Below are 14,150 nucleotides of genomic sequence, written 5' to 3'. Positions count from 1 at the left end.
ATGGTGACTGTGAGAACGAAAGCCCAGCTGTCACCAGCGAACCAATCCAATATAGGCACAAAAAAAGTTCAGTTCACATTTGCCAAGAGAGGCTGTCCAGGGAAGAGAGAGAGAGAGAGAGAGAGAGAGGGAGAGAGAGGGAGAGAGAGAAAGAGAGAGAAGGAGAGAGAGGGAGAGAGAGAGAGAAAAAACATGCTGCTAACACCCCTGAATGCGCTCTGTCAGAAGCCATTATGAGAGAGGAGTGCATTCACAACAACCGCCTTGTCAACAAATCTCACCTCTGTCACCCAGCCACTGCAGCATAGCAGAAATCTCTCTCACACGCACACGCACACGCACACGCACACGCACACGCACACGCACACGCACACATAGCAATACATATCCAGTCCGCTGTCTGATGGCCAAAGGAGTAAAGTCAACTAGACGCTAACCCGGGGTCTCATGCAGCACTTCCCTTCTCACTGACAGAAAGTGGCTGCTGTAATCGGAGCACAGTAACAGGGCTGGCCTGACAAACACAGGCCTGGATCTTATCTGGGTCTAGGAAAACAGATGCAGAGGAACACACAGGCCTAGGCCTGCAGAGAGCTGGGTGTCTGTTTGCTTTAATATGCATGAGTGTGTGAGAATGCGTGTGTGTGTGTGTGTGTGTGTGTGTGTGTGTGTGTGTGTGTGTGTGCATACTGTATGTGTATGTGTGGGTGTTGAGTATATGTGCATGAGTAAACGTGTCTATGTGTGAGAACTGAGAGTGTTTGTGTGTGTGTGTGTGTGTGTGTGTGTGTGTGTGTGTGTGATGTGCAATGGACCACATCACTGACATCTCTCCAAAGCCTTTTCCAAAAGGGCTTTAGCTATTTGTAGGCAATCTGGAAGCAATAGAGGCATTAGCTTTGACCACAGTCCCCAGGCTCCCATGCCGGTTCTCCCACGCTGGGACAACTGGGCCGGAACACAAGCCCCTGGATCCCCCCGGAACCGGAGGCCTGGGAGTATGAGTTCCTGAGAATGGGCCGAACTCTCACCTCCCCCAGTACCAGCCTCACCCAGGGTCAGGGAGTCCTGACCCAGATGCAGTTAAATTAAAACCACAAGGACAGCACAGTGTGTGTGTGTGTGCGTGTTTGTGTGTGTGTGTGTGTGTGTGTGTGTGTGTGTGTGTGTGTGTGTGTGTGTGTGTGTGTGTGTGTGTGTGTGTGTGTGTGTGTGTGTGGGGTTATGTGTCTGTCTGTGTGTGTGCTCTTGTGTCTATTACTGTGGGAGAGGCTGGAAAGTGTAAGACCAACCTGGTGGTAATCAAAAAGCATTAGTCATCACAAAAGCTCCGACAGCCTCTCCGTATGAAGATTAATCGCACTGAGAGTCTCAGACCAACAGGGCAGGCTCGGCCGCCTCACTAACAAAAACATACATTTATAAATCCAAGCTCTTGAAAGGCAAACCTCCTCATGCTACATCTATAGAGGAATACTGTGGGAGGGCCTACTCTAATCTCGGTAAACATTTAGTGCTACAGGGAGCCGTCCACTATGAAAGGGTTACATGAGGTGATGCTAGTTGGCGTGTGTCTCAGTAAGAGGGGCCAGGAAGCGTGTGTGTGGATATCATAATATGTGGGAGGGGTTTGTGGATATAACAGCTGCGTGTGGGAGGGGTTTGTGAGTCAAAGTAATGGCGTGGGAGGGTTTATGAGTCAGGTGATTGACAGCTGGAGGCTGAGTGAACTCATTAAAGGAGAAGTTGACACGTGTGCTGCTGGGCTGGGCTAACCTATACAGAACATGTACTCAGGCCATGTCTGCCGCTGGACTTGGTCTCCGTGGAGACAGTCAGACAGTTGTTATTAAGTCTGTGAGACAGTCTCTCCTCCCTCCACCTCTCTCTCTCTCTCTCTCTCTTTTTCTCTTTGTCTTCTTTTTCTCTCTTGGCCTTTTCCTTTTACTTGATTTTCTGTTTATCCTTCTCTTCTTCTCTGCTTCCCTCCTCCATCTGTCTTTCCTGTTTTTTCTCTCTTCTCCTCTATCTTTCCCTGTCTTTTCTGTTCTTTCATTCTCTCGCTCGCTCCCTCTCTCTCTCCCTTTCTCTCTCTTTCTGTCTCTCTCCATCATGAGCCAAGCAGACAAAAGGCCTTGAGGATAAAGGGAGATATGGGATCTCTCCTCTGCCCCATTTAACTAGGAGCTAGGAGACCAGCTCAAGAAACAAAGAGATCAGAAACAAGGTTAAAGTAGACCATGCTTATGTTCCACCCTCCAGCCAGCCGGCCAGCACACACACAGTCACACACACACACACACACACACACACACACACACACACACACAGACACAGACACAGACACACACACACACAGACACACAGACACACACACACACACACACACACACACACACACACACACACACACACACACACACACACACACACACTGTTGACCCAGACATTTGAGAGAGTTTGCAGAAGCTGTACCCAGTAATGTGAGGGCCATTCCGTATCGGATGTCTCCTTCAGTGATTTCTCAAAGATAGCTCAGACAGGTTTCACGCAGAGGCTCAAGTGCCTGTCTGCCAAAGGGCACAGAGAGCACTGACAGACAAATAACAGACATTCCGCTTAAAGAAGGATCAATAACTGGTCAAGATGTCCAGGTAAGCACTCACACTCACTCTCACAGAGCCCATCTGAATTAAAATTCGGACAGGGTCTTCTGAAAGCAAAAATAAATAAAAAATACTGGACAGAAACAAAATCCATTTGTCCACTCAAACAGATAACCCAGCTGACAAACACACAAAACACATGAGGACACTCAAACAGATAACCCCAGCTGACAAAGTGAAGATATCAAGGTAGTGGAAACAGTGGACAAGTGGAATTGCAACACACTTAATGACACACATCTTTCCAAACAGCCACAGGCCCAGTGCCAGGACTGCCTCCCTCTCTCCATCACTGCCCCTACGGTCTGCCCCCTCTCTCCATCACTGCCCCTACGGTCTGCCCCCCTCTCTCTTCATCACTGCCCCTACGGTCTGCCCCCCTCTCTCCATCACTGCCCCTACGGTCTGCCTCTCTCTCTCTTCATCACTGCCCCTACGGTCTGCCCCCCTCTCATCATCACTGTCCGGCACTGTCATGACACACACAGGCTCAGTGGCTGCACGTGCACAGACACAGAGACGACCTCCATACATGTATATTTTGAATACTGAACATACCTTAGGATTTTCAGGTTCTACAAAAATGGTTCCTTAACGGCAGTTTAAGATAAACATGGCGCAGCACAGAGCTGTGGTTAGGGATGTGTAGCATACAAGTTTAGCTGTGTGTGTTTTTAGAGTCTCAATGCTGGTTTCACATGACAGAGAAAGACAGAAAGACAAGCTTGATTATTTGTATAATGACTTCATATGTAGCTGTAATGTCTGACAGTACCCCTCTCTCTCGCCCCCTCTCTCTCTCTCGCACACACACACACACACACACACACACACACACACACACACATACAGTTTATATAGTTCAGTCTCTTTCACACACACAAAACTGGAAACAAAATACTTGGCCCCATGTGATTGAATGCTAGTGGCATCCAATTGCAAAACAAACTCATCGGGTATGGCTTCCATTAGCGGTAGCATTTATCCTGTTACCCCCGGCACACAGTACATTCTGATAATTAGCCATTTGAACATTATGCTGCGTACTTCCAAAACATGCCTAATTATTTGAAATGAGGGAGCACTTAATTACAGTTTAGCTTAATCAGAATTCAATTAGCTTAAATGACTGCTTTGGCAAACCCCCTATAAATGTAATAGATTACTTGCTTTTTTTCCAGATTTAAAATGGCGGGTAAACGAAAGCCAATCTGCAATGTGTGAAGTCATTTTCTGATGTGTGTGTTTATGATACAATTTTAAACAAGTACTATTCATATTCGTAAACTATGAGAGAAAAAAAATGTGCCATTGTAAGTATGAAAGTATGAAAACCGGTCACTACAAACAGATCATGGCTACTTAAGGTAGTTTTGAAAAGCCTCCAAACCAATGGTAGGCTATGGGATCTGGCCCAATATCAAGGTATATTTGACCGTTACATAGTTTATACTTCCAGGGCATAAACGGCTCATAAAAATGCAGGCACTCCATCACCCGTGCAAGTTACAACAAACAACTCCTATTTGGCTCACAATCTGCAATGTGTGAAGTCATTTTCTGATGTGTGTGTTCATGATACAATTTTAAACAAGTACTATTCATATTCGTAAACTATGAGAGAAAAAAAATGTGCCATTGTAAGTATGAAAGTATGAAAACCGGTCACTACAAACAGATCATGGCTACTTAAGGTAGTTTTGAAAAGCCTCCAAACCAATGGTAGGCTATGGGATCTGGCCCAATATCAAGGTTTATTTGACTGTTACATAGTTTATACTTCCAGGGCATAAACGGCTCATAAAAATGTTGGCACTCCATCACCCGTGCAAGTTACAACAAACAACTCCTATTTGGCTCACTTCTGCTACCTAAAATATGTAAGATCCTTTCAAGACTGATTATTCTGGAGCGGAGATTCAAATAGCTCTGTCTGGGACAGAACCATAAAAGTCATCCATGCCTCCAGCTACAGGGGAAAATAAAGCCTGACAGCTTTGCTTACAGTATGCACACACAGCTTTGCCACCACGACGCAAAGCATAAAAGCACACGTCACTTAAATGATCGTGTGTTTGCCTGCAGAGTCAGAGGACTCTGCTGTTCTTAAGTTACATAACAAGGTGTAAACCAGGGTTGTGCAAAATTCCAGAATTGACTGGCTATTAAATTCCAATTCAATTCTTGTATTTCACTTGGATTTCAATTGAGGTAGCAAACGGGAAGCAGAATTGCAATTTGAATTTTGCACAACCCTGGTGTACACATTTAAAAATATTACAGAAATACACATGGACATTACAAACCTCCTAGTAACATAATAAAGTAGTGAGTATATAAGCAGTGAATAAGCATGCCGTGTATGTAAGCTAATGACTGTATACAGTCATTGCTATAATAAGCACACATAAGTGTTTGTTTAATCAAACGGGACCTGAGTACTAAATTTCGCTCCCACATGTAAATGTTGCAATGACAATAATGATTCCTTGAATCCTTAAATCCTTGAAACTGTGGTGTAGCATCAGGGAACACTGAAACACTCTGGAGGGTCAATACTAGACAGGAGCCCTGTTCGGCGGCCATCTTGCAACGCACTTTGGACAGTTATCGGGCAGCTATTTTCCTAGGTGTGTTTGAACCTGCCGCTATTGTTAATGTAATTAGTAGGGCTGTCAAAATAACTGATTAATTTCGATTAATTCATTTGAGAAAAAATTAATTTAAAAAATTAGTGCAGATTAATCGATTCCGTATGACCTTTGACCCCGAGCCGTTCTAGTCAGACTGTAAAATGAAGGAGAGAGAAGAAAACGTGCTGCCTGGATCATTTATTGGAACATTTACTTTTAAAAAATGGCCTGATGATGTTGATAAAATATAAAGTGTTGAAAATAAAGTCCTCTGCAATGTCTGCAGCAAGGAATTTGCATATCACCGGAGTTCATCAACTCTACTGTATAGTCGCACATCAATGTAAAGAAATAAGTGTTGACATTGAGGGGAGTGTTAATTAATTTTCATTGTGTCCCCTAGGTTATATCTGTGGCCTGAAATGCCTTGTATGTGAAAAAAAAAAAAACTTTATTTGAACAGTGAAAATAATAATAATAAAAGAGTTTTGAACTTTAATGTCACTAATGCTGATTATTCAATGATTCATTTGAATTTAAATATTTAAAATACTTTCACAGCAAACATTATATATGCGATTAATTTAGATTAATTAATCACAGAGTTTGTAATTAATTAGATTATTTTTTTTAATCGATTGACAGCCCTAGTAATTAGTGTTTACACGGACCCGGTTGGGTGTTGAACCTAGTGAATCAGCATGTTTTAATAGAGAGGGATTTATGTGTGTGTTAAAATTCTTATTATTATTGGGCAAGCGAGATTTTCAGTATCAGAGTGAAGGTGTTAGGAGCAGAATACAACAGAAGATGCCGTTACAACCAGGGCTTGAAAACGAAATTATTTTTCAAACGTTCCGTTCCGAACGGTTCAGATAGGCCTATGTTTTCGTTCTTGCATGCGTTCCGCCACCAACATATCGGTCCTGAACCGGTTCGGAACGCAAAATATCGTTCGTTCTTAAAGTTCCGGCAGTGTTTGGCGGGCCTATCAAGTCTATTTTTGTGGACTTTACCTTAGAATAGACGTAGGCTACTCATTATTTCCCCTTGATTTAGCCTATACCGTAGCTATGGCCAAAAATAATAAATCACAGGCGGCATCCAAAAACATTCAGATGGGCTATCCATCCCATAGCCTACAGACTTACTGTAGGCCTAACCTATGCCTATAAATAATTTCTTATCAAAAATATTTCTGGATACGTGCTAAACTCCTTACCTGGTTGTAGCCTTTTGGAGTTTTATCCATATGGAGATCTTCAAAGGCTTGCGCTATAATTCCAACCCTGTTTATAAACGAACCTGTCTGTTGCTGACAAGGCCTATCTCAAATTTCCTGTTTAACTCGTATAGGCTACATAGAATAGGCTATAATTAGCAAACATTTCAAATCCGACTTTAAAACGACAAGGCGTGGACAGGCAAAATAGGCTATTACGCATAGGCTACAAACAATTTCCAAATCAGTTTCAGTAGCCTACGCCAGTGTTTCTCAAACTTTTACAGACCAAGGACCACTTAACCATTAGAAAAAACCTCACGGACCACATAGCTAATAGACACAATAGGCCTACTCACTGAACCCACCTTGCTTATTGTCTTTGCACCTTGCTTATTGTGTCAGAGGATTCATATGATTTAAATTGGCATAGCTTACATAGGCAGTATTGCAGAACTTTGGATTTACATACAAGTTGGTTCAATATTGCAAACAACGCATCTATATTATTTTTTACAACAGCTCGCGGACCACCAGTGGTCCCCGGACCACACTTTGAGAAACACTGGCCGACGCTACGAGCTGGCCTAAGATCGAAGTGGCAGGCGGATAGGTTACATTACAACAGCAAGACAAAATATACCCATTTGGACCAAAGGTCCATTTATTCGTTTTTTTTATTTCAAACTGCAGAAATCAAATTATTAAGCTGTTATATAGAGAACGGAAAAAAACCCCGTTATTAACCGTTTTTTTGGATTTCAGAATAACGTTTCTGTTCCGGAACAGTTGAAGACCATTTTGTTTTCGTTTCCGTTTCCGCTCCTCGTAAAATTCCGTAAAATTCCGTTCGTTTTCGGTTTTCGTTTTCGTTCCTTGAACCGGTTCGGAGCCCTGGTTACAACACACTTAACGCTCCACTGACCAGGAACACTAGCGTTGAACAAGCTGCGTGATGACAATACGAGCGTATTCAATTGTCAGTTTAGGCAAACCGTTTGTGTTACTTAGGAACGAGATAGAACTTATTAGGGTCTGAGATTTGCGTTATGCTTGCCGCTGGCCAATGTGATCCCCACCTAACACAACGCTGCCACCGTTCCGCTGCCGAACCATAGAAAACAATAGAAAAACCTGCTGCCAGCCACTTTAGAGTCTGGGGGGGGGGTCTCACCTCAAACACAGCCTCATCCAGCAGACGGGCCCCGAAGACTGTGACTCCATCTGTGCTGACGACGGGGCCGTCTCCTCTGGGCAGCTCTGTTGTCTGCACCTCCTTACAGTCCAGATACAGGGTGATGGACTTGCCCCGGATGCTGTAGGCGATCCTGTGCCACCTGGAGAGATGGAGGAGATGTGTGTCAGACAAGGCTACCGTGGAGAGGCCGGTTCAATTGAGTCTATGTCGCCACACTGTGCGCTGTTCTTTGATCCTACATATTGGACTCCTTTTAGGTTCTTTTGACGGTGCTGGCAAAAAGTAAGGGTTGTTGATGTAGAGGTAGATCATGTCACATCTGAGCATGGTTTTCACGGCCATAAAGCAGCAAAGGTGAAAAGGTCGTCTGCGTAGTGTCATCAGCTAATGCTATATACCCCATAGGTCAGAGATCAATTAAATTCAAGTCAAATTTATACCCTCTCTGCAAACACTTAGTTATAAAAATGTGTTGACTTGACCCACTTAAGGCAACATTGGTTGTGGAAACAATTCTACTCAGCAAACACAGTGTGTGTCTTCGGGTCCCCGGCTGTTATTTCCCATGAAAGCTGAGTAAAGAGTAGCTGAATGTTTGCACTTTTGGACTCTCTGTTCTTTTATATGTGTAAGAATTCAACCAATGTGCAAACAAGGGAGAGCTATCGTGCATTTCCTTTGGAATGGCGCTGCTTGCAGGGCAACAGCTGAGTCCTCTCAGTACGCTAAGTAAAGGTGTGATTCTTCTGGGCGAAAGCTTTGGGAAAAACAACACAAATCAATAGTTAGCATCTTTAAGGTTCATTGAGAGAAACTGTGCTAGAGGTAGTTTCAAGGCTGTGCAAGATCTCATAGAGTAATAGTGTGATAGTTATGCCGCATTCCATTTGTTCCAAGTCGCTCACCGAATTGTTTGACAAAGCTCCTAATAGGAAGTTGTAAATGGAACGCCCCCTAAAGTTATATCCCGACTCGTAAGCTCGTTCAAACCCAGAGTATCCAGAGTTTGAAATTCCAAGTTGGATGTGTGGCTGCACTCATTATCAGTAAATGAGAGCCGTAGATATATAGTTCTGTTCTGTTCTGTTCTGAAACAATAGTGTCCAACCTCTATCTGTTGCTATGATGCTATGAGGTTTGTTTATGTAAAATACTGTTTAATGCTTTGTTGCAAACTGGTAATTATTATTATTATCATTAGCTAGTTACACCCCTGCTGGAAGTCTAAAGTCAGTGAACCTTTTCCAGACCCACTCTCAATTGAGAAGAGTCTGGTGTGAACAAGGCTAGTCCATTTGAGCTAACTCACTTCCCGTCGGCGAGGTTGACCTTCTTGAATATAGGGTAGAGGTCGGGGGAGGGCTGGCCATGTTGATCCTCGTACAGGAAGACGGGCGAGCGGCCCACCTCCAGGCCCACCTGCTGGATGCCCTGCTCGTCGTATACCGAGAGCAGGAAGAACTGCGAGCGCTTCTTCACCCGCACCGTCGCCATCACCGAGAAGTCCTCCGGGAAGGGAGAGTCTGAGGGATGAGGCACAGAAACAAAAAATCTCATCTGTCTTCACATTAGATACAACCAAAGGGAACAAAACAGTCAGAAATCAAAAACTCTCCCAGAAAAGATTCTACATTCTCCATGCTAGATTCAACAATGTATGTGACCAAAGCCATTTGGGCACATCATAGTAATATAGCCATGGAAGTAATAAGTAGTATAGCCATGTAATATAGTTTAATTTCAGTAATTTAGCCATGCAAATTCTGGCAGTGTTTGTCATTGTGCTTAGAATACTTTCTGTAACTTGCTGGGTCATGGAATGCATTGTACTTAAATGTACTAAACTGATGACTCTGTTCATATTCACATTCTGATCTATATGTGTACACATGCTGTCTATAGATTTGACCTTGCATATCCAGCATAACTATGTAAAAGTGCATTGAGTAAAATGATGACATTAAAAATTGAGTAAAACTTGATGACAAAATCGGCTTAAGAAGTGGCCCAACCTGGGAAGAGCTGCTTGGTTGGCACACTGAGCTGAATTCTCTTGTCTATCCTGAAAGCGTAGTCCACCTCCTCGGTGTCCTTCCTGTTGGTGCAGAGGCCGGCCTCCACGGAAACACCCACCATTTTGTCCGACAGCTCCAGCCCCCGCAGCACGTCCACCAGATTGGCTGTTTACGGGAGAGCGAGAGGAACCCATTAGCCGCCATCTCTAACGTTTCCATCTCATTTGGCAACAGCCATCAGGGCCGCGCCAAACCAATGATCTACATCATGGAGGGGTGTGATTGAATGTTGTTTGCTCACAAATCCCTCCACCCCACTTTGTTTCAAAACAACTCACATGCTACATGGTACATTCGCTCAAATATCTTGCAGATGTATGCCGCTGTGTCGGCGACAGTGCTGGCAGACACGGGGAAGATTGAGCTAATGATATTGTGTTGAGCTCCGGCCAAGTCCTAAGAACTGCAAATCTGCTTTCTTTTGCCTTTTTTTGGCTGCTGTTTTTCTCACTGACTACTTCCTGTTGTTGGGAGTTCCAGTCTGGATGTGGTCTGACTCACTTGAGGCCAGCAGGTGGCCTTCTGTGGGTATTATTATGGGATAGACGGATGGAGTCGTGGCACTGAGTGCGCTCCTTAATCAGACTGCGGCCACACCTGACAGCTGACACCTGCCTGAGGCCATCACCAGGGAAGGAGGGAGGAAGGGATATGTCCCCTCTCGTCCCAGAGATGCATGCCGTTGTTACCTCTTGATCTGTCTCTCTTTCTGTTTCTCTGACAGGGAAGCTACACCAGGCGTGTAACTGAAGCATTCCGTTCGCTATGTGTAAAATACATTTTAAGTAATGGAAGCTAATTGTTGCAGCATACGCTATGTGTAAAATACATTTTAGATGAAGGGTGTATTTTTTTCTTTAGTACGCGCCGCTATCACGTCTGGTGTAGCTACTTCCATTGATTACAGTGGAAGCTAATTGTTGCAGCAGACGCAACGTGAACGGAACGTTTCAGTTACGTGCCTGGTGTAGCTCATCCTTACTCATTCTAGTTGTCTCTCTTTCTACCCTCCTGACTCTCTCCATCTCTTTCTCTCTATTGCAAGGGCTCTATTTTCTGATTCCCTCTTAGTCCTCTATCATGCTCCTTTTCCCTCTCTCTCTTTCTGTCTGTCTCTCTCCCTCTCGGTCTATCTCTCCCTCTCTGTCTGTCTCTCTCTGTCTGTCTCTCTCTCTCTCTCTGTCTGTCTGTCTCTCTTCCCTTGTATTTCTCTCTTTTTCTGTCTCTCAGGCTTAGACTCTGTCTCGTAGCCCTTTCACTCTTACAATCTCTCCCTCTGTCTCCATCTGCGTCCCAACTCTTCGTCTTAAAATGTCAAAACCGGCGTCCGCTCTCCTGGGAGGCAGATTTACCTTGCAACAAAAGTGCATTTTTCCTGCACTCCTGACACACAAACTTAACAGTGTGTCGGATGTTGAACTCCACTAAACTCACCCTACTTAACTTGGCCATAGACTTGAGGGATGAGTGTCTGGCTCTTTCTGTGAGAATTCAGCATTTAGGAATCCAAAGCATTCTGGGGATTAAAATGAAATAAGAGCCCTAAATTTCAATTGCCCTCCATTTCTCCTTCATCACCTACCCCCCAGACAAACACACACACACACACACACACACACACACACAAACTACCCCCCCCCACACACACACAACCAACTCAAAATTAATTAAACATGTGGGCACCATTTGCCAAATGCCAAGTCTCCCTCTCCCCTTTGCCAGGCATGAAAAAGCCTTGTGCATTTTACGGTGTAATTTATTTGCACGGTGCATGCCTTTTATGTGCTTCTGCTCGGTTCTCGTGCACAAAGCGTAGCAACAAGCCTGTAAATGGCCATGGCCACGGATAACAAGACACAATGGGAAACATCAGGTACTTATTTACAGTCAAGACAGCCTCTGACGAGAAAAACAATTTCTGTAAATAAATAATCCCATAGTTAACTTCCTGCAAACAACAATCTAAAGTGTACACAAGTGCACACACAGCAGTTTCACTGCTGAACTATACTGCATTTTCAATAGATATCACTACTTATATGACTATATTCATCTATTCTATAGGACTTCTGCTTCAAATACAGTGCTATATCTGTTAGGGAATCCCGGCGATTTTTCACATATAGATCTCTGGTTCTCGTGGTCACCAAGTACTGTCGATACGGGAAAAAAAACTAAAACAGTCAGTTGTACCTAGCTCAAGATGCTACAGCCAACGGCTGGAGCTATAGTGCTACACTCTGGGAGCATGTTCAAGAGACCCCATGTTCATGGCCCCAGAGTATAGCACATAGCGGTGAAACAGAGATCTATGTGAAAAATTGCCGGAATTCTCCTTTAATAAGTGGCTGTATGAACCACATTAGGAGACCTTGGCATCCTATGTGACAAAGAGAACACCTGACATCTCCATGGAAAACATGCTAACTCAATCACCCAAGAGAGCCCCAACCATCCCTCTGAAGCCTTCTTCGGCCAATGAAAACCTCTGTCCTGTGAAAACACTCAATGCCCCCTTGACCTTCGGACATGGAAAAAAAAAAATTATAATATGATTACAAGCAAAACGCAGCCAAGCAAAGGAGGATTCACACATGGGGTTTTCGCGGATATAAACAAAACACTGTGGCAAAGAAGACGAAAAGTGATATCCCAAGATGCAGCTGGCTAATTAGGTGACTCAGCATCAGCAGGAGAGGTTTAACTGGTGCGCTCCTGTGAAACAGCTAGCCTCTGGCAGCGTCTGTCCACAGGCCCATGAAAGCAGACCGAGGCCTGGAGGGACCGAGTACCCAGAACATCGGGATGGAATGGGGGGGGGGGGAATTTCCCTTCCCCGGCGAGAATGATTTTCACAGTGACCTGCCAGATCCTCACATGCTGCATGTCTGCACTCTCACACACTCCTAAACAAACAGCCAAATTCACACAAAGGCCGAGACAGTCAAGCCAGGATAGCCGGAGTCCCCCGGGAGAAATATGCTAAATGATTCAAAATAAACATTTTTTAATTCTCACATTGGTTTAACTTATTTTAGTTGTGATGAAATATGAAAGGAAGATTCATGAAAATGAAATAGGTTAAAGTTCCAAAAGAGTTGTGCAAGATATCAAGCTGTTTGCAGTGCATGAGGGACCTGGGGAGGCCAATCATGAACAGTATACCAGCCCAGGGTTACTCACACGCAGCAACACCCGCTCTGACTAATATAGATGGCGGACAGATTCTCTTCTCATGAAGGTAGTGTAACTGTAAGTCTTATAATTTTTCTCACACACAAAACTCAGACACACACACACACACACACACACACACACACACAAAATACAAATACAAATACAGTATGCACGTGCAAACAAATAAACACACACACACACACACACACACTTTTTCCATTGTTCCCACAGAGCAGCAGCTCCATGGGGGCATTTACACAGAGCTGGGGAATGTTTCTGTGCTGCTGTCGTAAAGAGCATGAGAGTCTAAGCAGGTGGCCCTCTGCCATGCTTTGGTGGAGAGATCTGAATCTGGAGGCATCTCAAGCTCTCCCCTCGCATGCCAGCACCAAGATGCTGCTTACCAACACTCACATGCCTGCTATAGCATAGGTTCATCTTTCACAATCGTGAACTCTACTCCTAATAACGCTCCCTCATGTTCCTCGGGCTGCCATTGTGTTTCTGCAAGAGCTGAAAAAAAGTATACACATACATAGGTCTTTTTATGAGACCATCAAAACCACAGCCCCCAAACCACCAGAACTGGCTCACTTTGTGTGTTCTCTGTCCTTGTCGGACCCCAGAATGGAGGACTACCTACAGGTAGTCTGCTCAGCAGGTACCAACAGGACTACACACCGCTGTGGGACCAGGCTGGTAATACCCACAAAAATCTCCTACAACAATTATCTTGTCACATGGTCTAACCACTAATTCATAGCTTTATGTACAGTGAGTGTGGGATGGTGATATATGATGATAGGCTGACTTCCTGAAAACAGACTGCACTTCCTCAGGTGTGTTAGGTAAGATAATACTCAAGAACTAACAGAGTGACAGAAATGTGTCAACCGGGAAAGGAAGTTGACACTGGTTTTGGTAGCCTTTAGCTAAATGCTAAACTGCTATAATGGTAACTGCTGTACTGGTGGTAACCAGTTTATACTGTTCATTTTTACAGTCACCTCCATGGACACATACTCTGGAGTAAACTACATCATGGTGTATTTGAAATCTGGTTGATAGTCTATCATTTGACAATTCTATTTTTCATCTGTATAGTATTGTGAGTGCTATTTTGTTCTGGATGCCTACATTTCCTTGAGATACATAAAATATCTATCTATCTATCTACTG

The 14,150-nt window shown here is 44.1% G+C and overlaps 1 protein-coding gene across 1 annotated transcript in view; it reads right to left on the bottom strand.

Annotated features, from left to right (window-relative positions):
• col5a3a (collagen, type V, alpha 3a) overlaps window positions 1-14,150 on the bottom strand; it is a 74,136-nt gene that overhangs the window by 53,794 nt on the left and 6,192 nt on the right. Inside the window, exons 2-4 of the mRNA XM_048246328.1 lie at window positions 9,732-9,899; window positions 9,029-9,242; window positions 7,696-7,858 (exon numbers count right to left, since the gene is read on the bottom strand). Of these exons, the coding sequence (XP_048102285.1) occupies window positions 7,696-7,858; window positions 9,029-9,242; window positions 9,732-9,899 (545 nt within the window). The remainder of the gene's footprint in view (window positions 1-7,695; window positions 7,859-9,028; window positions 9,243-9,731; window positions 9,900-14,150) is intronic.

The sequence above is a fragment of the Alosa alosa genome, chromosome 6 (assembly GCF_017589495.1).
Source record: "Alosa alosa isolate M-15738 ecotype Scorff River chromosome 6, AALO_Geno_1.1, whole genome shotgun sequence".
Lineage (NCBI taxonomy): Eukaryota > Metazoa > Chordata > Actinopteri > Clupeiformes > Clupeidae > Alosa > Alosa alosa.
The sequence above is the reverse complement of the archived record's forward strand: the minus strand, read 5'-3'. Positions and strand labels throughout refer to the sequence as shown.